The 26,810-nt window shown below is 43.7% G+C and overlaps 1 protein-coding gene and 1 pseudogene across 1 annotated transcript in view; one reads left to right on the top strand and one right to left on the bottom strand.

Moving 5' to 3' along the window:
* Positions 1–20,310, bottom strand: part of PIP4K2A (phosphatidylinositol-5-phosphate 4-kinase type 2 alpha) — a 70,143-nt gene extending 49,833 nt beyond the window's left edge. Inside the window, exon 1 of the mRNA XM_066627273.1 lies at positions 19,912–20,310. Coding sequence (XP_066483370.1) covers positions 19,912–20,052 — 141 coding nt within the window. The 5' untranslated portion in view covers positions 20,053–20,310. The remainder of the gene's footprint in view (positions 1–19,911) is intronic.
* On the top strand, positions 12,138–12,254 carry LOC136655126 (5S ribosomal RNA; annotated as a pseudogene).
* Positions 20,311–26,810: the final 6,500 nt, after the last annotated feature.

Below are 26,810 nucleotides of genomic sequence, written 5' to 3'. Positions count from 1 at the left end.
TCATAAAACGATTCAGGTGTCCTTTAAAAATGTTTTGCCTTTTAATTCAGATTAATTGCATGGCAAGTGCAGAACAGTTCCATGATCATCTTCTTTTTTTTTTTTTTTTTAATAAAGGCTTTGGCTTACAACCAGTTCAAACTGGAAAGGTTACCCAGAAAAGAATTTCATCAACTACAGGTACAGATTGGACAATTGAAGTAGGGCCTGTTTCTCTAGCTCGAGAAACAAAGGCACTCGTCGTAGCGGATTCACAATCCTCAATAAGCAGCCCAATTCTGACCACCTTTCCAGTACTGAAGCAGTCACAATGCAACACCGAGGTAAGGGAACATTTGTTGTCTCACCTTGAGGAGGATTGCCCCCCGCCCACATGGTGCGCTGCATGCCCTGTTGGCACAGCTGCACTGGCACTGGAAAGCTGGCAAGGGCTCAGCTGAAGGTCAGTAATTTCTTGGGTGAGTAAATTATTTTTGTACAAAAAGCTGTCAAGAGTAGCACTATCATCTGTGCTGTACAATAAGGACAAGTTGCAAATACTCCCAGTTTAAATGACAAGCACTGAACACATGAAAATGGAGAGAAGGGGACTCGTACATCTAAAGGGAAGAAACAAGGAGAAGTAGAACAAGAATATAATGGACTAGCTGTACACTGTAATGTAGAGAAACAAAACATGGTGACAGTGGCGTAGCTAATGAAAGTGTTGCGCAGTGTCAAGTGCAAAATGACACCCTAGAAATGACCTAACTTCCAGAAGCGACGTCACACCCGGACTTTTAAAAAAATGAAAAATGTGGCAGCTGCATAGCTAAGGCATCTGCTATCTGGAGCCAGAGAAGATTTTGGAGCCCCCCTTCCAAGACGAAATTTAATTAAGTAAATTAAAAAGTTTGCTGGTTAATTGGCCATAACTTTTGATAGAATAAAAATATTCCAACATGGTTTGTTTCATTTAGTTCAGCATTAAATTACCTTTACAATGATATGTAACATGATGGTATTATTCGCACATATCAAGGTTTTCACAATTTTGGCCACAAGAGTCAAGCTCAGCTTGCTGCCCCCCTGAAGCCTGTTGCCCAATGCATTTGCCACCCCTGCACCGCCTTAGCTACGCCACTACATGGAGAAACTTGTGAATGACAGAACCGACCTAGATAACATATGCCCTGCTTTGTAAGACTGGCTTTTAGTGCCAAGTTAAATTAATTTAAGTACTGGTACCCTGCTCTTCAACTGGCAAGACTCCCAGAGGAGCTTATAGAAAGTCAATGGGAAAAATCATTGCAATAGAAAGGGTGCACATTGAGGGAGACAAGCAATTACACCTCACTTGCTTGTCCATCTCCTCCCAGGGCAGCTGATGGTTCTGTCACCATGCAGGGGACGGAGCACAGTTCAAGCATCAGCAGGTTGAAATAGCAGTGGCAACTTTTGCTTGCTAGTTTTATTTTAATTCCTTCAAGCTGGTGAGCTTTAGTTCTAGAAGTTTCCAAATATTACTCTGGCAGGCACAGAACTGTGTGCAAGCAGGCACATAGGACCTCTTTTCCAAGTTACTGCTTGAGAGGATTAGATCAGAACAGAACACAGCAGCAACTTGTCTGTGAAGTCATGTAGAACAGGAACTTGAGTTTGAGTGCAATATTTCAAACTGTTATGAGCCAATTCACATTTTTCAGCCTCACCAGGTAAGTCTTCTGTTTCCTCAGGTAACAGCACATGAGGCCCGTGGGCTGGATACGGCCCATTATCCAGCCCACATGACAATTGGACTTGCCCAGTGGCACCCTTTCAATAGTGCCACTTCTGCAGGTTCAAAAGGGAAAGATGGCAGGAGGCCTTAGTAGGCAAGGAACATTACAGGGGAAGGGGCAGGGAGAGAGAGAGAGAGAGAGAGAAATGTTGCTGTGGACAGCCCAATTATCATGTCGGTCACCCTTTCACCAGGACAGTTTCTGCCAAGTCATCATTTGGCAAAGCACCTCTCAGCTGCTAAGCTGTGAAGCGATGCTGTGGGCAGAGGCAGAGCTGCTAAAATGACAACCTGCGTGAGAATTGGGCTCTCCCATACCTTGAAAATATGATCAAGATTTGCATATTTTTTTCTTCTATCATTTGAAGCTAATTCTATGTGAGGACCACGGGCCTGGAAACCAACTTAAAAAAAACACACCAAAATTAAATCAAGAGAGGACAGTTCAGATGAACTATCAAGAAGGCCAGGCAAATTACACTGAACAAGATCAACATCTTGAAAGTGAGAGTTATAAAGCATGTAATTCTATTCTCCTACCCCAGAAAATAGACAGTAGTTTAACTATACATTTTAGGAACACAAGCCTAATGACAGGACAAAGTTGTGAGCATGCAGGTAGGAGAAGGAACATTTGATGCCCCATTAAGGCAAGACAGGCATTTCACTTCCCCTGCTGGCTTAGGGCCCAATCCTATCCAACTTTCCAGAGCTGATGCAGTCACAATCTAGAGGAAACAGGAACAAACGTTTCCTTACTTTGAACAGGCCTCCATGACTGCCCCCCACCACAGGATGCAATGCTCATCTCATTGGCACAGCTGCATCAGCCCTGGAAAGCTGGATAGGATTTGGGCCCTTAAATATTCATCCCTTGTTCTATAATTAAATGTAATATTTCAAAGCAGTTCTACACTGATGCACCTAAATATTCAGTTACTTTCAGTTGGTACACTAATGTTATCTTAACTGTCTACCAAAAATTAAATGCCCAAGGTACTCTACAGTAACACAACCCAGATTAAAATGCGCACACCACATCATTTAAAATAATTCTGATGCTCTGTTCTACGATTACATACATATTAAGTACTTTACCAGAAATCAGCATCTAAATGCTGCAGAAACAATAAATAGTAGCTGAACGCCCAGACAGGATTCCTGCTGTGGAGCTGCTGTCACCCCCCTCCCAACACACACACAGCTGGAGAGCAACAGAAGGGATTCTATTTTTGTCTGCTGCACCATGCACTTTTTTCTTCCCCACAGGTAGATAAACAGAACTTCCTTGGTCTCTTTTACTGCTCAGTAGGTCTTGAGCATATGTGCCAAGATAACACTTCATTAGGCCCAGAACCACATGCAGAACCAGATCTCTACCAAAAAATAATGTGGAAGAAAAGAGCATTCAAAATTCTTTCAGAGGAAATATGCAGCACTGAACACCAACTATAAAGGGATTAAAAAGATGAAGTCATGCTCTGGAACATCAGCTGAGCAACAAGAGAATTCACAAGATCACTCAAAAAGGCTTTGTGGTCCCTGCAAGCTGGAGATAGTTCAAAGCTTAGGTATAATAAAAATGTCCTGAAAAAGCCAACAAGTCTGAGCTGCATTTTAAGACACAGTTGTGTTTCAGACTGTGTTGTTGCCTTCCCAGCTTTAACCAGGGTTGTTCAGGAGAACCAGTGCTTCCAACCCGGACCCATTGTTTTTAAATGACAATCTATAGTGACCCATTAGACAAAAAAGAAATCTAGAAAGAAAATTAATAGATAAAATAAATAATTGGAGTCCTGTGTTTCCAAGGCTGCTAGAAAACCATACATATAGTATGTGCGTATAGATATCTGCTAGACTATCCCAAGAAACAAGAGTTCAAGAACTGCTCCCCCAAACCTTTCCAGTCATTCCAGGTTACCCAGGAGGCTGAACTGGAGATCAAGATGTGCAATTAGGGACTTCCAGACCAAACAAAAGGCTGAAACTGGGTTCACATGTGATCTACGGCATGCCAATTATTAGAGAAAAATCAGAAAATGTGACATTTTAATTTGGGGATATAAAGATAACCTCATACCACAAGTTAGCATTCCAGCTAACAATTTTCTTCTGTATCCCAGCAAGAGTCTTGCAAAGTTTTCTTGTTTGTTTAATGTTTAAAAAAAAAATTACAACTCATCAAAAATCAGCTTGTGACCCACAGATGGGTCCTGACCCTCAGTTTGGGAAACATTGATTTAGACTAAAGAGAGATGGATAAAATATTTTAATATAGATAATTTTACAAGTAGCTTTTCTGGTCAGATCAGAAAGAGAGAGTGTTTTCAGTAACCACAAGGTTACTCTGAATACAACCTAGTAATCAGCACCCATTTGTTTCAGCTATGGCAAACATGATACTTTACATTTTCCACTATTCCCAGCACTGTTTTCAATACGTGCTATTCAATTTTAAATTATAGAAGCAGGTATGTTAAGGTACTATTTGCAGTGACTACAGCAAACTTGCTTTTTTTCTTTCAAGATAGTAGTAATATGGACTAAATAATCATAATGACCTTAATTCTACTATGGTGTGTGTGTGGTATTGTTCTTGGTTCTTTAATGTTCTGCATGCATCCCCTTATTCTTTCTTAAGAGTTAATCTAAACTGGTTTATAAGGGGATGCATGCAGAATATTAAAGAACCAAGAACAATACAACACACACACACACACCCCATAGTAGAATTATTCTATTTGTTAAGAAGAGAGAACAGTTTTGTACTGCATGAGCCAAGTCACATGCAGAGTATGGTTTCCTGTCATTTCATGTTAGTATTTGTACCAATAATAGTTGCAAAAGTTCTAGGGAAGAAAACTCCTGCAATACCTTGTTTCAAAATGTTATGTGAACTGTTGGTGCACACCAAATTAACTTGTGCTGCGGAATTTTAATATAGCAATTCCAAAGACAAGAAGCCTTGTGCTTCCAAAGACAAGAAGTTAGCTTTGGCATAAAGTCATACTGCTAATTGGGTAAGAGGCACTTTTTCAAGTAGGTGCTCTTCTTTTTAGCAGGGGGAGAGTAACTGGCCCACCTCACCCCAGCAGTGTCTTTTCTAGTGGCTGTCTGCTGGTGTTCTTCTTGCATCTTTTTAGATTGTGAGCCCTTTTGGGACAGGGAGCCATTAGTTATTTGATTTTTCTCTGTAAACTGCTTTGTGAACTTTTAGTTGAAAAGCAGTCTATAAATACTGTTAATAATAGTTATAATAATAATAAGAAGAATACAGGGTGGCCACTAAGGCCCTAAGCATGAGATTGTGTGGATATGGGACTGAAGCCATTTAAGCTTGCATAGGGATGTTCTGGCCACCATTCTGGAAGGGCCACGGGGCAATTTTAAAAGCTCAAGTTCAAAAGAAGAGTGAGTCAACCAAGTCTCACTTTTTCCATATAAAACATTTTATCTTTAATGAGGTTTTCCACTGTCTTTCCTGGAACAGATGTTAGACTGACTGGCCCATAGTTTCCCAGGTTCCCTCTCCTTCCATTTTTAAAGACTGCTGTGACATTAGCCATCTTCTCGCATAGAAGATTTAAGGGACATGCTGCATATCAGCAATTTCATTCCTTAAGAACTCTTTGGTGGATGGCATCTGGGTCCAGTAACTTATTGATCTTAGGGCATTGACGGCATCTTGTCTAGATGCCGTTAAGTGGGGATTGGACAAATTTCTGGAGGAAAAGTCCATCATGGGTTACAAGTCATGATACGTATGTGCATGTTCCTAATTCTAAAGGCAGACTACCTCAGAACGAAGGATGCAGGAGAGGGCACCAGGACCCAGGTTGTCTTGCTATTTTTTGCGCTTCCTGAAGCATTTGGTAGGTGGGCCACTGTGAGATACAGGAAGCTGGACTAGATGGGCCTTTGGCCTGATCCAGCAGGGCTCTTCTTATGTTCTAGCCAACTTTCCAGTGCCAATGTAAGCACAATGCATGTCTGAACAAATGTAAGGGAACAAACACTGCCTTACCTTGAGCAGGTCTCCGTGACTGCCCCTCCCCCAACTGCAGGATGCAGCACATGCTCCACTGGCACAGCTATGCCAGTGCTGAAAGTTTGGGTAGGATCGCGCCTTAGGTAGGTCTGAAATGTCTTGTCTTTTAACCTATGTTTGATTTAATTCCTTAGTCAAGAGGGGCTGCTCAGGCAGCGGTATTTGCCCACGGTCTTCTGCTGTGAAGACAGATGCAAAGAATTCCTTAAATTTCTCTGCAATCTTTTTATTGCCCCTTTCTGTTCCTCACCATCCAGTATGTCAACTGCTTCTCTGGCAGGTTTCCTGCTTCTAACGTATTTGAAGCCGCTTTTATTACTCCCTTTAATGCTGCTAGCCATACGCTTCTCAAAGTCTTTCTTGGCCTCCCATATCATCTTTTTACATTTCTTTTGCCTGTGTCCCCCCCCCCCAATTAGGGCAAGACTTCCATTTATGGAAGGAAGCTTCCTTGCCCTTTACAGCCTCTCTAACTCAGCTCATAATCCATGCTGGCATCCTTCTGAACTTGGTTGAGCCCTTTTTTCTTTGCAATATGCTGTTGTTGGGCCTCTATTACTGTTTTAAACAGCACTTCCAAGAATGCTATCTTTAGGATCCTGGCTTTGAGCTTCCTACCTGGTAGCCTAAATTTGGCCTCCTGCATTTGGTGCCAACATGCCCCACAACCACTACCTGCTCCCCAGCACTCTCTATCAACCTATCTAGATGAGATATGATGTCCTCAATCTTCTCACCAGACAAGCAAGTCACCCTGCAGTCCTCACATCCATCACAGACCCTTCCCTCATGTTCCTAACTATAAAATCACCTACTCCAAGAAGCCCCCAACCCCCTTTTTCAGAGAAAGTGTGACAGGACATGGGTCCATAACCTAAAAGGGACCCCACTGGGGCCAGAATGAGATCCTCCAGCCCTGACACTTCATAAGAACAGCCCCACTGGATCAGGCCATAGGCCCATCTAGTCCAGCTTCCTGTATCTCACAGCAGCCCACCAAATGCCCCAGGGAGCACACCAGATAACGAGAGACCTGCATCCTGGTGCCTTCCCTTGCATCTGGCATTCTGACACAGCCCATTTCTAAAATCAGGAGGTTGCACATACACATCATGGCTTGTAACCCGTAATGGATTTTTCCTCCAGAAACTTGCCCAATTCCTAGCCAATGAGGAGCTACCCATCTGAGAGTCAGATTACATCTTCTTGTTCCTGGACTTGTCTCACAACTGTGCAAGTCAACACAGTCATTAAATCATTCTGAAGATGGACTAGACAAATTTCTTTAGATATCAAACAAAAACACAAAATTGAGCAGACATACTAAGTTCAATTTCTTTCCTTTCTATTGACTACACAAGGCTTGTGTGTTCTTAAGTCATTCTGACAATCAAAATCAGTCTCCAAAAGTCCCTGCTTTTATTCCCACAAAATACTCTAGCCTTCATCAGGTTGAAGTGACCCTCCCAGTAAAACGATGAACATAACTGAACTATCTACATGCCTCAGGCACTGAGGCAAGAGAGTTAATATTCTCATGTAATGCAAGAAGGGAAGAGGCTGCAATCTCAGTCAATGTGGTATTTGATTCCAGTTAAGTGAGTTTAAGATCTCAATGAGAGATGAAGGTTAGAACTTTTCCTAAACAAGCCTGAGACCCCAAGATCTACTTTGCTGCCTTTTTGCCACTTCCTATATTTTGCACCAGTAGGTGCTGGAAGATCTGTGAACACCCAACCTTCCCCCAGGGGCAAACACATGCTTGTCATTGCTTCTAGAATCAAATGAAATCTGGAGCAGCTACCATTCAAGTCCTCTCCCCCTCACTCTAGAACAGGCTTGGACTGGAGATATTGGGGAACATCACTGGAAGATGTCCTCCTGCAAATGGTGGTGAAAGAGGAGAACAATACACACACACACACACTATGGCTTCTCATCTTTTCACAGTGGCACAAAGCCAAGCAAAGGCTGCATTTGACTATTTTATATAAAGTTAGTAGCTATTGTCACCTACATGGCCTAAACAACTGCCTAAGTAGGGGAAAACTACAAGATCTCTAACCGTACAGATAGTAGATTCATTTGCCCAATTGCTGATTTACTTCTACAAATTATTTTCCCCCTTCTCTCTAGACTGGTGTAACCAGATACTACTCAAGTGACTAGGCGTCCAAGCAGGTTTCATGCATAGATAATTTTGGGGAAATTCCCAGTGTGTCATGTTCAGTAGGGTTCTGCTTTTTTATGCTAATGTTATGCAAGTCCAAACTGACACGTTAAAGTGGCAAACACTGACCAAGAATGCTTTGAACCAAGAGCTTTAACATGCAATACTTCAAGAGCATCCAGTAAACATTTCCTGCTTTGATGTTTATTAATACTCTAGAGATCGGATTAGCAGTTCCACTGGGTCTCTGTCATAGCATGCAAGAGAGAAAACACAAAAGCTGTTTATTTAAGTGTTGTTGGAAGCTATAAAGAGATTACATGGTGTCCGTCTCCAACCTCAAATGTCAACACCCTTATTTCACTTAAGCCTTTCATTCCTTCCATCATGTATTGAACTCGGCTGAGTAGCATCTTTTTACTCCCCAGCAAACTGAAGAAAATAAACTAGAAACGAGGACCAACAACTGAACAATGTACCCGCTATGAAAATCTCAAGAGCAGAAAAAACTAATTGTTACCCATTCTTTCATATATGTTAAAGTCACCACATGCAACAAAATGGGGACAGAATGTATCATTACTGGGGGGAAATGGAACGGGAAAAATCATTCAAAATTAGTCCCACAACTACAGCCGGACCAATTTAAAGTAAGTGGCTGAAGGACTGCAGATTCAATATTCTCCAAAAACAGAGGAGAATAAGGACATATGCAGCAGCAGGAAGTAAGGTCAAAAGCACAAGACTCTTTAGAACAGAAAAGTATATATTAATAGAGATCTGGTTTTTCACCAGCTAAATAATCATAATGCAGAATTCAAGTCCAATACAGTCATGGAAGCTAATTAAGTAATAATGAGTGCTATCTGACCTTATATTACATACATGATTTGTCATCAGGTCAGTCTGAAGCACTGACAATGCTTTGTCCAGTAGTTATTCTAAAAAACTCTACTAGCTAATCAGAGATTGTATGGAATTGATCCAAAATATTATCCTTCCTACGAATGTTTAAAGAGATAACTCGGGGGGGGGGGAGCTAAAATTCTTTAAAATCTACTTACTTTCAAAAAGATTATAGACTGATCCTTGGCATCTGCGGGGGTTCCGTTCCCAGAACCCTCGCAGATGCTGAAAACTGTGGATAATCAAATCTGCTGGAAGACCTCCCAGACACAACTGGAGATGCCATGTCCAGGACATCTTCTGAGTCACAGGGGAGGCAGCATGCCTCTCCACAACTCAGAATGCCTGTTGGAGCCAATTTAGCAGCCACTTGAAAAACAGAAGTGCCTACTAAATTGCTCCAGGCGGTCCTCTGGGGACCCTCTAGCCTCTAGTTCAGAACCCGTGGTGGGTTAAAATCGGCAGATACTGAACCCAAGGATAAAGTGGACCCACCGTACTTGGTTTCCCCTTCACCACCTACGAGCAAATCCATGACGAACATGGAACACAAACTCAGGTCTTCCATCCAGACCACAGCAGCAATTGCCTGTTAAAGGTATACCATCACATGTACATACTCACCTACACTTCAGTCTAGGAATTCATTCGTTCACAGAGCATTGCATCTTATAGTAGCGCCCCCTCCACATGTATACCTGAGTTGCCAGAAAGTTTTTTAAATGCTAGAGGTGTAGGGGCAGAGACAAATTAAATTTCATAACTGATTTGGCCATTCAGACAAGTACTATAAGGATACCAATATCTACCTCCATGTTTCACAGTATTCCACGCAACTGAAAGATGGTTCTTCTATCCAGTAAAAATGTATACAAATAAACATTAACAAAAATCAGACACGTCATCCAAGCCTTAGGGAACATTAGGGAGCAATTCAATATACAAAATCCCATGCTTTAGACATGCCACTGAACAGTGTTGCACAAGACCCAATTCTGCAATGAGCTTTTGAGGGGTTCTTTCCTGTGGTGAACCCCTTTTCAAGATTGCAGCCCACTTATGCCAGCCTCAGTAAGATTCAGGAGGCCTAACTTTTAGATACTTTAATGTTAAAGTTTAGTTTTATTCTCCTCCAGTCTTTGCTCTACTTATCATTTTTGCCTATAGCATGTATGCTAATAAATAAGCCTACAATACCCTTTTTCTTCCCGTCAGTTCCTTCATCTTAAACCCAAAGGCAAAGAGAGAAGGGGTAGAATCACTGAAATTTGTGCTTGCAGCAAATGACTAAGGGACAGTTCACATCCACCACTTATCACATGGAAAGATCTCCACAAATGAAAAAAACAAGTTTGCAGTTGTGTGAATCAGCCCTTATCCAAGTAATTTTAACAGAGCAGAACTTATTACCAGGAAGATGGCAGAGTAAACATGAGGCCTCATGGTGTCTGGGCTAATGAAAAGAGAAATAGTTTTACAATCAACAGAACATACAGCTTGTAGTTCTTGGGATTATATAATTAGGATGACTCACTATATATCCTTTCAGCAAGAAGTGGATTGACAAGGAAGCAGGATGACCCTTACTAACTGGGCAAAGAGGAACTTTTGAAAAGTGGTGGCTCTTTTAGCAGAGGAGAGCAACTGTTTCTATTCAACACACAGTATCCCCCATCCCATGTCCATCTATCGGTGTTTCATGTGTGTCTTTTGGACAGGAAATCATCTCATTCCTGTGTTACATAAACCACTTTTGAGAACTTTTTGTTGAGAAATGGCATATAAATTCCAAATAAAATCAAAACCTAACACAATATAAAATGCATTGACAAGTGATTATTTACGCCACTGAACAATGAGAATACCATCAGTTCCACGGCAATGTACAAAAGCAACTTTAAGTTGTGTAAAGCCTACCTCATTCAAACTCTGAAACAGACAGAAGTACAGTACTTGGATAACTTGCCACTACTACTTGCATCACCTAATCAGTATACAATACACTATCTATATTTCTATATATAGAAAGTATTTCACTTTCTAAAATAATATTTAAGTAACATGATATAGCAATTGAAGATTTAGTTGGATTGGAAAGCTTACACCAATATGTTTCCCTAATCAACTCAATTTACCTCATCCAGAAGAGAAACTCCTCTCTACAAGATTGGTGCTCTCTTCCACCACTTTCCTCCTCCTAAGCCAATTACCTATAGTTCCCCATCTTTCACTAAACTTATATAAATATACGAAAATGCCAATTGATCACTTTTCCCATTCACACCTTTAAAATAAGCATTCTTGGATCAGGATCAGCTTATAACATGCTTGATGCTACATCAGAGAAAGTTGAAGCTGCAATCCTATACACCAGTGGTTCCCAAACTGTGGTCACAACCCACCAGGGGAACTGGAAAAGGCAGGGATGAGCTTACCTGGGGGTCACCAAGGCTCTCTGGATGGTCTGTGGAGCCTGCAGCCCTCCACAAGCCTCCAAAAAACAACTTCCTGTTTTGTGACGAAAACCGGAAATGGTTTTTCTTCTTTTTAACAGCAGTTTGGAGCTGCTGGAAGGCTGCAGATGGGGTTGCAGGCTCTCCAGACCCTCTGGAGGATCTTAGTAACCCCCAGCTAAGTGTAAACAACCCTTCCCTCATCTGCAGCAGCATGATAGTCCTGGAGACAGCACTGTTAAGTTGACTGTTCCTGAATTTTGTTTTGTTGAACAGCAAACTCCTAAGTTCTCCATATTGCAAAGAGCATTTAAAATTAAAAAATTCTTCCTGGTAAAATCAGTTTCTTTCAAAACCCTGAGGACTAACCTCTAATGATCTTAGGGAATGTACTTAAAAATCACTCAAACTTTAATTATTCTGCTCAAGTGTAAAGAGAAGTTTGCATGAAATGATAGGGGCTGTTAAAAATCAGAGTAGAAAAGGAGAGAAAAGTTTCTTATTTCCATCAAAGTGTTATAATTTGTTGTCTGAATTTTACGCCCAGCAATTTTTTTTGCAAGTTACTCTGCCAACTTAGGTAAAATACTACTGAGGCAACACTATACTTTCATTTGAACAGAAACAAAACAGAAAAAGCTTAAGTATCAACATACATTATAAAAAACTAACATTATTTATTCCCCATTCTCCCTTTAGTTCCTCCCAGGACTTTCCTCACAGTACAGGCTAACCCTCTTTTCTCAACTACCATTAACTGGCACTTGTCACCATCCACGCACCATCACTTCAAACAGTCAACCATATAACTGTTACCCTGCACATGCCCAATCTCATCTGATCTTGGAAGCTAAGCAGGGTCAGGCCTGGTTAGTACTTGGATGGGAGACTGCCTGGGAATACTGGGTGCTGTAGGCTTATAACATAGTCTTTCGAGACTGAAGGTTGCCAACCATATCTATCCCATTTTGTACCAACCAATAAAGATGCATTTCTGTATTCCCCCTTCAGTCCCAAACTCTCATAACGAGTGTTCCCTCTAAGGGGTCTGCACTACTGCACAGATCCTTTCCATGGCTGGGCAGCAGTTTCTCCAAATGCCTGATGATGACATGATACATCAGCACCAAACTTCTAAAAATCTGAACAGCTCAATTTTAAGCTCACAACTCCGTTTCTTTTTAAATCTTGGAAATATTTCTAACACTCTAAGCAGTTTTCAAAATTAACCTGTATACGATACATTATGCAATTTTGCCACAATTAAAGTTCTCATTTCCTCATGTCTTTTTTTCTGTGGGGAAGTCAAAAAATTTCCATTACATCAACATCTAACAGCAACCGAGAGCCCAATCCTATCCAACTTTTCAGTGCCAGTGCAGCTGCAGGGGATAAGTGTTTCCTTACCTTGAGAAGGCCTCCATGACTGCCTCTCCAAGATGCAGCAGTCGCCCCCCCCCAACTGGTACAGCTATATCACCACTGTACAGGAATTGAATAGGACTGGGCCCTGAATCTCCAAACATTCTGTGCCTCTTGAACTTTGACTTGATTTTATCTACTTTCTGCCCTTTCTAGTTCAGTTCTAACCATCTGTTCTGTTTAAAGTACTTCTGGAAGCTCTTATTACATGTACACTACTACACTACTGGAACTATGTGGTTGGCAAACTCTACCTGGTTAGTTCTGTTAATACCACCCTGGACTTTTTATACCTTGTAAAAATGTCAGTTCTGCATAGTTGCCATCTTAATTGTGCACACAGTGTTCCATTACTACTAAAGTGTAGCACTAATTTTCTAATGGATCCACATATTGCATCAAACAATTTGAACTCTGTTTTGGATAGCCAGGCTTTCATGATCTTGGCATTCATTGCAGTAGCTTTTAGAATTTCAAACAAGCAAATCCTGGAGTTCTACACATTAGTTGCCCAAAGACTATCAGATACATACCCTTCAAACCTAGCTAACAGTACCGAGAGAGAGAGAGAGAGAGAGAGAGAGAGAGAGAGAGAGAGACAGACAGACAGACAGACAGACAGACAGACAATCTTCCTAAAGTCTGGCCTGAATGAAGAGATTCTTGCTAGTTTCCACCCACTCAATTAAGTGCATTGGGATTTTTGTAGGCAAGCAAGTCCTCACAGTATATCGAGGCATTTAAACAAAAGTTAAGTCAGATACACCAAGTTAAATTGACTGGGAATATGGGGCAGAGACACAGCTAAGCTGCATTGCCACAGTTATATTAAATATTTATTGTAGAAAGTCCAGTGGAAACCAAAAGCAGTAAAAGCTAATACAGCTTATGAAGGAGATTCAGAAAGAAGTGTAGTAGTGTTATTAGGAGAAATGGAGAAGACCTAGCAAGGCAGATTGATTCAAATCTAGAAAAAGACCAATTTCATCAAAAATGTTTGTGTTATTGTTTAGATCAGCAGTTCCCAAACTTTTCAGCACCAGGACCCACTTTAGAAACACTGTATCGGGACTCAACTAGGTTTACCGGACTTTGAAAAAAGGAAATCTAGAAAGAAATATTTATTTATAAGTAACAACAACTAGAAAAAAGATTCTCAAACATTTATCTCCCTATATTTACACGTGCTTGCAAACTTCAGGACCTCAGCTTCTTGCAAAGCAATTAGCAGCTATCTTTCTAACTGCAGGAGCTGAATTCTTTGCAGGGTAATTAGCAGCAACAGTATGTGATTTATCAAATAGCCTCAGGCCTTGAGGAAGTTCGTTATCTGATCTCTCCATCACCCTTTGGCAACTCACCAAAAGGAGGTCACAACCCACCAGTAGGTTCCGATCCACAATTGGAAACCACTGATTTAAACACATCCTAAATAAGAATCATACTAATTGTCACAAACACATATAATTAATATTGCTCTATACCAGGGGTGCCCAAACCCCGGCCCTGGGGCCACCTGCGGCCCTCGAGGACTCCCAATCTGGCCCTCAGGGATCTCCTAGTCTCCAATGAACCTCTGGCCCTCCAGAGATTTGCTGGAGCCCGTGCTGGCCTGATTCAACTGCTCTCAGTGTGATGGCCAGCTGTTTGACCTCTCACATTAGCTATGGGATAAGGGCTCTCTCCACTGCTTGCTGTTTCACATCTGTGATGCAGCAGTGGCAGCAAAGGAAAGGCTGGCCTTGCTTTGTGCAAAGCCTTTTATAGGCCTTGAGCTATTGCAAGACCTTCATTCATTCATTCATATAAGTTCCATCTATAATATATTCATTTATTGAAATTTATTCAAATTTGAAATGTAAATTAATTCTTTTTTCCCCGGTCCCCAACACAGTGTTAGAGAGATGATGTGGCCCTCCTGCCAAAAGGTTTGGACACCCCTGCTCTATACCAACATGTGCATTTGCTACATTTTCCTTTACCACCCCTAGGAGAGATTTCTTTAAAACATTCTCAAAAAAGGTCCCTTTTCTTTTGTAACCTGCAGCCTTGACAGGCTGTTGATGTCAGGTGCCCAACTAAGAGCAACAATAGAAAGTGCTTTCCCCCCCATTAGTTTGCCCCTTTGTCATAAAATCTGCCCCCCCCCCAAAAAAAACCCTACACATACCCATACCAAGAAGTAATTTTGAGAGTAGATCAGAGGTTTCCATGAGATGGAAGGTAAATGTCCATTATCTTTGATGGGTAGATAGTTGCAACTATTTATAAAATTACAGTACTGACTGTAAGCCAGTGGCAAAGATGAGATACTTACATGGTGTAAGATAGGAGTAAAAGGTCACCCAGATGATCCTGTGCTGTCAGGATAGCTACTCTCCCCCATTTTCAAGTCATAATATATCAAAAGTTGGCACAGTAGCTCTGCCCCCCTGCACTCTTCTTGCATTCAATGAAGAAACTCCTCAAATTAACCACCTGCTTATGTGGTCAAATGCTGAAAGCAAGGCAGAGGCAACCCTGGGGGTGCGTGCCACTTGGTGTGGCACTTACCTGGAGAAGTTTAGCATTTTGGGGGTTATGTAATGACATCAACTCTGACCTTCTAGGCTATTGCATTGCTTTAAATGTGATAAGCCATCTCTGGACCACCTCTGTTTGGAGATCTTTGGCCCCAGTCACTTTGTGTTCTCACCGGCAAGCAGTGAAAACATGATCGCTGGTGAAGGCATGAGGTGGCTGGGCCCAGAGCAGGCCAAAGAGCACTGAACAGGCAGTGTGGCGTGAATCCCCACTGCGAGGCTACTGATGCAAGGGAGTGGGTGGCAAGGTTAGACAGTGTGTCCGTGCTGGGAGAGGCAGGCCATCCCAAGACCTTCAAATGCTTGTGGCAGAGTGTCAAATGCTTCCTCCATGCCAGGTAATGCGACAACCTCTACCCTCCTCGTTCCCCAGACTGAAAAAGGAGGTAAGTATGGAAGAGAGTGGTGAGCCCACCACTCCCCCTTTTCCACATCCAGTTTTTTTTTTTACTGTCTCAAGGAAGAAAAGTGCATAGTGGGAAGTGTGTACACCCCCTGCAACTTACTGCCTGAAGCAACTACTTCAATTGGTTTCATGGATGAGCCATCCCGAGGAAGAGCTGCAGTACATTATTCTAATGAGTCCCTCACACATTCCTGAATAGGGTTACAATGCTGAGTACTGCATATAGAAAACTTCAGAGGATGATTACGGAACCTTTGTTTAAGGTTAGCATTTAGAAGCAAAGTAGTCCCCTAGGATTTCTGAAATACTTTTCTAACTATAACATTCTTGGTAAACAGAAATATTACTTTCTACCACACTTATTGGAATCTGGATAATAGTATCCAAACCCGTAAGAAAATACAGTATATATTCACAAAATGCAGTGATTGTTTCACTTCTGCATTCTTTCTACAGTGTTAAATACAGCAATGATATGTTAAATACAACATGATATGGCAATTTCTGCACTTCTGTGATTTATATTGTTAAACTTTGCTTAAAATGGTAAAAACACTTTGGCATTATCCATTCAGTTGAGGTTAAAAGAAAAGTTTCAACTCAGAGTGGAAACCAGCAATTCTCATTACTGAATTTAAAGCAAGCTAGAATCTCTTTTTCAATATACTTACTTCTGAGTAAGCGTGTATAGAATTGCACTGTTCAGTCTCCCATGTCCAATTTAAGGTACTGTAAAGTTACTGTCCTTTTTTAAAATATGCAAAGCAACATACAACTAACAGGAACAAAATTAGGAATAGCAGTTTAAAAATGGCACTAAACACAACTATTTCTAAAATGTTTGAAAGACCAAGGACTCTGCCTGGGGTCTGAAAGACAACAAGATACACATAAGGCAAACCTCTCAGAGTGAATTCCCCATTCTGACTTACTCCCAGGTAAGTGTGCAAAGGACTGAACCCATGCAGTGTAATCCTGTGCATGTTTCCTCAGTTCCAGTTAGCTCAATAGAAACCACTCCTAAGAAAGAGTGCAGCCTTCGTTTACCTTATAGAAGTTTGCCCTTAGGCATTAGTCCTAATTTTTTTTTGAAGTTTCTGTGTCAATTCTCCCTTTCTTTATTCAAAGGGCTTCAAACAGGGGAAAAATGTTTTGTCACAGCAAGGCTCAAAATTAAGAAAGCTGGTAGAAACCCTGCATTAAAGTGACAGTTCACCATATCCAGCACCATAAGAACTTTTGTCCTGTCAAGACAAATGCCCTGTTATGATGAACGATTTTGACATCAGTGTTAACAACAAAGAGGCAAGCAGCAACTCAAGGCATTTCCTACTGCAATCAAGACAAGACGTCTGTTTACATGATCAATTATTCTGAAATAATAACCTTTGATACATTTACATCTGCAAGAGATAGAGAGTTCTGAGGTTAAACTGAACTGAAAGGGGGTCAACTACTCGTTTCTCAGTCTACCTAACAGGCAGGCCATTATATGGCATTCTCAATGCTGCAGAGAAGCATGCATCTGAATTGCCAGAAATGGAGCTCAAGAGTCTGGGACTCCTTATTTTGCAGTATATAGAAATAAGTTCCAGGTTAGAATCCTGACCTTCATAAACATATTCAGTGTTCCTTCAGGCATTCTGCTTAGATTTTAGACTTCAAGAAAACAGTTCTTTTCCCTCGATGGAAAGCTTTTTGATAAGTTGCAGAGGGATATTCACACGACACCAAAGAACCCTACTTCCAAATAATGATTATTTTAATTTTCAAATCATTATCCTATGCCTCTCTTTTGGTTCTTCATCCAGTATATCTAGAATTCAAAAGATAGACCTCGTTGGGATACTACTAAGTCATATAAATTAGTGTTTTTCAGTGGTAGGGTACTTGAACTGGTGTCTGGTGTTACTCATGAGACCCTGGGACACCTGGCAGCAAGACCAAGAATATGATACAAACAGTGGTAGGAGGTTTGGCTGGGTGGGCAGAACTCCAAAGCATGCTTTTCCGCACTCGAAAAATTCCTCCTGTTCACCCTGAGCCTCTTACCAGTGTTTATTGCACCACTTCTACTATCCTAACTCGGTAGACCATGTGATAGGTAGACCATAGGTTCAACCGCTTTGTGAACTTTTTGTTGAAAAGTGGTTTATAAATACTAATACTATTATTATGTGAAGTGGTTTGGCAGAGGACAAATTTTGAGAAACACTGAGATAAATACTTGTGCAAAAGTGCCCATCTTCCATGAACATATCAACCATGTGACCAAACCAGTACTTCTATGAGAAGGTGTGAGAGGTGTCAAGGGGCCTTATAAATATGGACATTTCCCACGTATAGCCACCTCATGTTGAATATGCTTAGACATATCTCAATGCCAGTTTGCCAAGGAGGAAAAAAAGAGGAGTGGGGGTGGGCTCTGAGAGGTGAAGTTAATGAAGAAGCCAGGCGTAAAGTTAATGACATAGCCAAATTTTGCTTCTGCTCCAAGAAGCTGAAATATGAAGTCAGTGCACTAGCGCAGAAGTACAAATTCACTGTTAAAGGGCAAGACCGCAACAACTGAAGGAAACAGGGCAGCATAAGATTTCTGGCCAGGCCAGTTGCACAACGATTTCTCTTTAACGAGGCACTGGCTTTTATGGAAAGAGACAAGAAACAAAGTGCAGGCACCAAAAGTTCATAAGATGTGGTGCATGTTGAGCCTTCAACATGCAATGTAATTTTCAACATTATACAAAAAATCCTCCAGCTCTGGTCAGGGTACACACTCATGTAATTAGAGATAACTTCTTCAGCTAGATGAATAATGCAACCATACACGTTTCCTCCCTTGACAAATACCACCACTCTTGTTCCACTTTTAAGGCAGCATCTTGGATGACTGTCCAACACCTTAAACACCACTATACAGTACCGACATGTGCATCCCAATAGAGGCGATACATACAATTTGGCTGAAGTCAGAAGATCTGACCACGGTCAACAATAGTCAAGTTTCATTTTTCCTCTTTCCTTGATCTAACTGGATTAACACCGCACAGGTAAAACAAAAACACAGGGCTAGTAACTGCTAGCACCAATTCAGAAGCGGGACACTGCAGCATTCCATGGCAGCGACATGCCTCCAGCTCTCCTAGCCTGGCAGTACGTAGCTCAGACATCATTAATCGTCCTGTCTTCCAGCTACATAGTACACATTATGTTTTGGGGGCTGGGAGAAAGATGGTTTGCTGGGGAAGGGAATAGCATCTCTCAGCTTCTCTGCAGTCTGACGTTTTTTTTTTTAAAAAAAAACACCGCTCAGCAAAATGCATCCATTCTGGACAGCAGCAAAGCTATTAGCCCTGTGGCCAAAGTCACGCAGCTCTATCATCAATCTAGCACTGCCCCACTGTCAACCATACCCAAAGCATATTACCAAGAGCGGCATTTGTTACAGTTGCTCTCTCTGGAGAAAAAGCACACCAACAGCAGACTGAGGAAGACAGGAATCGCCTAGCTGCACGGTCCACCTAATCCAGCATTGTGTTTCTGACAGCTGCTGGTCACAGGCAGAGAAGGAAGGCAACAGTCACCCTCTGGTCTGCCTCCAGCATTCCAAGATCTACCATGGTGGTATAGCTGGCACATACCACCACGGAGATTCCATGTAATAGCCCTAGCTCATCAGTTATCAGACACTGGGGGTATTCCCAACTGCAGGGGCATGCCCAGGGGGTCTGGTACCCCAAGGAGAGGGAATGCAGACAGGAAGAGCCCACATCCATGACTTCTGCCACCCCAAGGGCAACACATCTCTGAACTGGCATGGCCAAGGGCACCATCCATTCTCAGTGCCTTCTGCCTCTGGGATAGGGAGCTGTTGCCCTCTCCCTGCCTCCAGCAGCCAGTCCCCCTCCCTCCCTCCCTACGTGGCAAGGCAGGGGACGGCGCTAGGTCTGTCTGAAGACCCCAATGCCAGGCTGGATGCCCACAGAAGAAGGGGGGAAGAGGCAAGACTCCCTTACAGGATGCGGGGAGCAGCAGCTACTTTGGAGTCAGCAGTAGAGCTCCTGCAGTGACAGGAGCAGGAGGAGGAAGAGGCGAGCCTGCGAGGAAGGCGGTGGGCTCGGCCAGGCCAGCGAGGCAGGCCACCCTCCCCGGGAAGGGCTCTTACCGAGTGGTTCACCCCCCACATGAGGACGCTGAGCAGCGGGTCGCTCGCCCGGAAGAGCTTGACTTTCTGGGCCACGAAGTGCTTCTTCTTGGTCTTGGTCTTGCTCGCCATCACCGACACGATGTTGCCCGGGGCCGCCATGGGAGCCGGAGGGGAGCCGCAGCCGGGGGAGGGAGGCGAGCGCGACGAGGAGGGGGCGCCCAGGCTCGGCACCCCGCAGGAGGGCGGGCAGAGCCGGGAGGCGAGGCGGAGCAGGGCTCTGGGCAGCACTAGTGGGGCTGGGGCTGCAGCTGGTCTCCGGCTCCGCAGCTGCTGCTGCTGGTGCCGCCGCCGCAGGACGCTGCCAAGCGCATCCTGGCCGGGCCGCCTGCACTGTCGCCACCGCCGCTCCCCGCTGAAATGGCCCCGCTCCCTCCGCCCTCCTCGCGCAGGCTCCACCTTCCTCCGCCCTCCTCCCCCTCCCTTCACCCACCCATGCCAGCACCTCGCCGTCAGCGCGCCGCGCCGCGCCGCTCCGCCTCCCTCCTCCTCGCCCGAGCAGAGCAAGAGCTCGGCGAGGAGAGGCGCGCGGGGAGCTGCTCTGGCTGCTGCTGGGCACATGCGCGCTGGGCGCGCGCTCCGCACACTGCCCAGGGCTGCGCGCCCCTTCTCTGGCCAGGCTCCTCTTGGCCTCCCCGCCCTGTGAGTCGGGACACACGAAGCGTCAGAGCGGACTGGTGGCTGGGAGCTCAAGCCCTCCCTCCCACCTACCCCCAGCAAGGGTGTCAGCTGATTCTAAGCATTTAGAGCGTGTTTACTCAGGAGTAAGTCCCAGTATGGTCAATGGGTCTTACTCCCAGGTAATCATGAGTAGGATTGCAACCTTACTATCCACACTTACCTGGGAGTAAGTCCTACTGACTATAATGGGATTTCTAGTTTTGGATTGGGCTCTTAGTTAGACAATCTTCTGCCTTCTGTCCAATTAATCTATCCAGTAATACGGTGGTTCTCAAACTTTTAGCAACAGGACCTACTTTTTAAAATGAGAATCTGTCAGAATCCACTGGAAAGGATGTCATGACTGAAAGTGACATCCTCAAGCAAGGAAATGTTTAACAATCCTAGGCTGCAATCCTACCCGCACTTACCCAGGAGTAAGGTCCCAGTTCTATCCAACTTTCCAGCACCAGTGCAGCCACAATACAGCCCCAGGGTAAAAGAACAAACATTCTCTTATCTTGAGGAGACCTCTGTGACTGCCTTCCAACCTGCGATGGAAGTGCATGCACCGTTGACACGACTGCACCAGCACTGAAAAATTGGATTGGATTGGGCCCTAAATCCCATCAACTATCATTGCTAAAAGCATATACATAGTAGCCTATTAAAAAGTACAGATCTGTCACATTTCCCCAAATACAGTCACATACCATGGTAGCATCATATTAAAAAGAAAATATAGAAAGGAATGGGGACTCACCCACAGTTTGAGAAACACTACAGTAATAGATTCAAGTTTAACAAAAGAAAGGGACGTAGTTAGACAGTAAAGGGCACAGACTGGTGCATCAGCATCAAGAAGAAGAAGAAGGCATTACTGGAAAAACCGACATCACCAAGACCTGGCAGTGGCTTAAAAAAGGTAACTTGAAGACAGAAACAGAGGGTGTAATAACAGCTGCACAAGAACAGGTATTAAGAATAAAAGCAACAGTAGAGCAAAACAACAACAAACAGCAAATGCCATCTCTGTAAAGAAAAAGATCAAACAGTGGAGCACCTAATTAGTTGCTGTAAAAAGATCACACAAACAGACTACAAACCAAGGCATGACAAGGTAGCAACCATTATACACTGGAACATCTGTAAAAAAAAATATACATATATAAACTACCTGCACCCAGAAACTGGTGGGACCACAAAATTGAAAAAGTTGTTGAAAATGAAGATGCCAAAATATTGTGGGATTTCTGACTACAGACAGACAAACATCTATTGCACAATACATCAGACATCATTGTAGTGGAAAAGTAAGAAAGAAAAACAAATCAAAATCATTGATATAGCAGTATCAGGTTATAGCAGAGTGGAAGAAAAAAAAACTGGAAAAAAACACAAAGATTTACAAATAGAAATTGAATGGCTGTGGCAGAAGAAGACCAAAGTGATGCTGGTGGTGATTGGCAGCCTCAGTGTTATTCCAAAACACCTGAACAGCTTTGGGTCCACAGAGATTACCATCAATCAGCTGCAAAAAAGCAGCTTTACTGGGAACAGCTTGTATCTTGCAACAGTATTTATAACAGCAAAACAGGATAAAAATCAGGCATCACAGGTCCTTGGGAAGGACTCGATGTCTGGATAAAACAAATCAGTCAATAACACCTACCTGACTGCAAAAATATCATCATCATCAATCAAACAAACAATACAGGTGCTTTGTTCTTGCAAGCTGCAAACCTGTCCTGAAGTTATGCTTGCAGGTCAGGGATATGCTGTACTAAATTCTGCTGCAACAGTGGAATAAGAAATTGTATGGCAGAATTGCACCTCTACTACATTAGTGGTGCAAACTGCTAGCGTAACATCTGTGTTGCCAGGTCACCACTAACATCAGAAAAGCTGTGCATGGCAGGGAAGTGATAATTATAGGCTCTGTCAGTTGGGCCCATTCCCAATGATGATTATAACATTAGGTGTGTGAAAGAAACTGTGAATGTAAAGACATCCCCATTGGAGTCAAAAAACAGGCCTGGAATTTGAGAGGAGGAAAGAAGAGGTGTGGCAGAAGAGGAGCTTTCAGTCACTCAAAACCAGCCCCCCCCCCAGTTGCTTTTCTCCCCAATAGGAAAGAAGTTGTGGGTACTTGCATCTTCTGCCACAGGTGGAAAAGCAGTTGGGGGATAAACAGAAAAAAAAAAGAGCTGGAAGGGAAAAGTTTAAGGGCCCAGTCCTATTCAACTTTCCAGCAACAGTGCAACTCTGAAGTAAGGGAGGAAACATTCCCATACCTTGAGGAGGCCTTTGTTACTGCCTCCCCTCCACAGGATGCAGCATACACCCCATTGGCACAGTTGCACCGGCACTGGAGGATAGGATTGGACCCTAAGCCAACATTCCACTGCTGACACTCACAGCTTCTTGACACTGCTTTTAGTTATAGTAGTTCGTTCTTTAAATATCAATATGTATGCAAGTATGTATCATTTCCAGAAGATACAATCAAGTAGCTCTATAACTCTGATCAGACTTCCTCTGGCAAGTGTTTGTTGAAACTAGGATGATGTAGTGATTCTGGAGTTGGACTTAAATCCGGAAGATCCAGGTTCCAATCCCTGCTCAGCCATGAAGCTTCCTCACTGACCTTGGGCTGGTCACTATATCTCAGCCTCACATACCTCACAGGATTCTTATGAGGACAAAAAGGAAGTGAGGAATTATGTATACCACCCCAATTAACTACCCTGGCTCCTGTGCCACCTGGGACTACAAATGCCTCCCCCCCCCCAGGTTTAAAAACATCTGGTTTTATGAGAAAACCGGAAGTGACTTTTTTAGACCTTCGGAGGGCCAGAGAGGCTGTGTGCAACCTCTGCAGCCCCCAGTAGGCCTTCTGAGGCCTCTAGAAGGTCTTAAAAGGTCACATTCAGTTTTGTCTAAAACTGGAAGTAACCTTTTTAAGCATTCAGGAGAACTTCTAGGAAGGGGGGGAATGGGTGCAAGAGAGGGAGTCATGGGGGCACCTCCCACTGAGTGGCACCCTGGTGCATTTACCCACCTGACCACCCCAGGTACATCAGTGCACCACTCTGAGATCCTTGGAGGAAGGATGGTATAAAGATATGAAAAATAAATATATAAATTTGACATAAGAAAATAGTTCCTACTATGTCTCTGTCGGGGTTCCCCTCCTCCCACAGGTCCCCAACTTACCCAGGGAGAGGACTTCTGGGTCAGAGCATCAGGGAGGAAGCTGGTGGAGCATGGGGCCACCTCCCCATATGCTGCCTGGGTACTCCTGTGGGCAGCAAAGCGCAGTAGAGGAACACTGCGTGCCAAACCCCCCCTTCTCCCTCCGCCTTGGAGGAGGAAGGGGGAGACAGGATGCAGGCCATTCGGCTGCTGGGCAGCCACCCCTCCTATGCCTCAGGGGAGAAGGGGAGCACTCCCTCGCCCAGCCAGCCAGGGCCTGCCTTGCCAGGCAGGGCACCTGGCTGTGACATCAGGAGTCCACAGCTGGACCTCCCAACATTGTCCACAGAACTACAGGATTCAGGTGGGCAGAGCCAGCCCACCCTCCAAAGGCAGAGCAGAGGCAGCAGCCTTCCCAGCCTTCTCAGGAGCAACACTGGCAGCTCCAGGTAAGAGGAGGTGGAAGGGAAACAGAGGAAGGAGAGGAGTGCTGGTGATCCCAGGAGAGGGTAGTCCCAGAGACAGGTCCTTTTTGTACCATCCCTGTGAGGGAAGGGGAGGTGCCAAAGGGGAGGGATCTGCCCTACATAAACCTGGAGGCCAGGGATGACAGGGCAGTTGGGAGTTAGAAGAGCAAGCAGGAGGATCTGCTGATAGCAACCCCTACTCCTGACTCTGGCAAATGTTGCCAACCCAAAGAGGGGGAACTGGGTAATGCAAACCCCTTTCATCTGGGGAATTAGTCTGAGGCCTCCACAAGGGGGTCCCTCTCAGAAAGGCTGCGTGGGCCTTCCCCTTCCCCCACAGGGAGGCCTCACAGTCTCATTTCAGGTATAGTACAGCAGTCCAGATGAGAGGAATGAGTCCTGATAAGTAATTGGGCATTAGACCCTGTGCATGATTGCCAAATTCCTGTTCTCCAAATCCAATTTGGCAGCCAATTTTGCAGATTATGCAAATGTATTTATTCTGAATTTACATTAAAATAAATCATATCCCACCCTTGCAACCCCATAAGGGCCACTAGCTTACAACACCATCAATAGTTGCAGAATCCTATGCCAAACTTAAAAGCACCCAACACAAACCAACCAAAGTACAAGGCAGAGGTAGAATTAGCCAAAGGTCAGTTAACATAGATTTTTTTTAACTAGAGGACACACTTACATCCCAATCTTGTCCAGCATAGGAGCAGCAACTCCAAACAACTGCCACTGCATCCTGTACTGGAATTGAGCAGGCTGGGGGTCTCCTTGGGGTAAGGGGACATGTCAAACCCAACACAGGGGATAGGGTTCAGCAGAAGAGGCCTCTGCAAGTTTCACCCTCTCCAGGGCCTGTCCTTCCTCCTGTTTAAATCCTGTGTAAATCTCCCACTCTGCAATGGATCTCATCAGACCTGCACTAGTGATTTTGCTAGCACAAGCTTGAGGAGAGAAAGGGGGAGGGAGGCTGCTGCCAGAGAGGTTGGGATCTGGCACGTGCCACCCCTGGATTTTTTTGTCCATGGAGGGAGAAGTAAGGCATCTTCTCACCTGGATAGCCTGCAACTCCTTTCTTTTCCTGTTGGCACTGGAGGCTCAGTGGGGACAATGATGAATGACTACACCCCAGATCTCAGATAATCAAATTTTAGTCTGTATCCAGACTTTTCCTTCCTAGCAACAGCAAACCTGCAACTCAAACAGGTAGCACCTCATAAGAAAAGTCATTTTTATCCAAATTTGGAGCACTTATGACTGTGGTCTCAAGTCATACCAAGACCTCCTTGGGAACAGCAAGCAATTAGCATAATCTAATCTCGTCTGTTAGCAGTGATTCCTGCCTGTTGTTGACCCTTCCCATTTGGCACTAGCAGAAACTATTCTGTCATTTCTTCCTTAATGCATCACCAGCCTCAAAGGCTTCCATACTGGAGACCTTCTCTTCTGAGTAGGTCAATCTATTTATCTGGGTTTTCAGTGAACTTCTACATTCTGATCTGAGACACTGCTGGCCTCTGGTGTAGGTGCCAGTTTTCTTTCTGTTGAGACTGCAATGCCAGCTTCTCAGCTTGGGTGCTCATGCCCAAAGCATTTTTTCCCCCTCCTGACAAGTCTTTATGTAGTTCAGCAACAATGTTCTTCCCACACCTATTAAATGCCATGCCATGTCATTTATTTTAGTTGCCATTGTTTCTTGTTATAACTTTGGTTTTCAAAAGATGCTATGATTGCACATTCTGTCTATTACTTACTAGGAAATCAGTGGCACATCCTTTCAAGTAAGTGTGAGGCTGTAGATCTGGTATTTAAAAAAAATACTGCTCTGTGGAAAATAGGTCAGCTTTTTCATTTCTCAACGTTTTCAGATCAGAGAAAGAAAACGGATGGCACAGGTTGGAGAAAGTATTGTGTTGCCTAGCTGGATACTTGAGTGGATACTTGAGAGACCCAGTTTTGAATCCCTGCTCAGCTGTGAAACTAACCACTGTTGCTTTGAGTCTCATTCAATGCAGGCTTACTCAGAAGTAAGAACTGTTTGTGCTGTGGGCATGGTATTACTTTACAGCCTTAGGTTATTAACCAAGATCTTCTTTAGGAGACTGCATATGCTCTTGACTTTCTTTGAAACCGAGTAGGACTTTGCACCAAATAAAAGTACAGTTCTGGTTGCTGCTACTATTTTGCCTGTACATACTTCTTGTGTGGTTTCCCGCACCCCCACCCCTGCTCCATCCCTTCCTACATTTGCAGATGAAGCTGCTGCCAACACTTCCTCTGCAAGCCAGTAATAGGTCAGCTGTCAGGGTTTGCAAACTGCAGAGGAAGTACATTTTTGCTGCTGAAGAAACTGCCGAGTCAATGCAAGAGGCAATTTTGTTGTGCCGTTTTGTCTTACATCCGCACACCACCTGTGACTTTCCTAATAGCAAGCCCCATTAAACGCAATAGGGCTTACTTCCAAGTAGACATGCATAAACTTGTTCCCTGAGGCTGCAATCCTGTGCACACTTTCCTGGGAGC

This window comes from Tiliqua scincoides, chromosome 5 (assembly GCF_035046505.1).
Source record: "Tiliqua scincoides isolate rTilSci1 chromosome 5, rTilSci1.hap2, whole genome shotgun sequence".
NCBI lineage: Eukaryota > Metazoa > Chordata > Lepidosauria > Squamata > Scincidae > Tiliqua > Tiliqua scincoides.
Note: the sequence above shows the minus strand (reverse complement) of the source record. Positions and strands in the feature narration are given on the sequence as shown.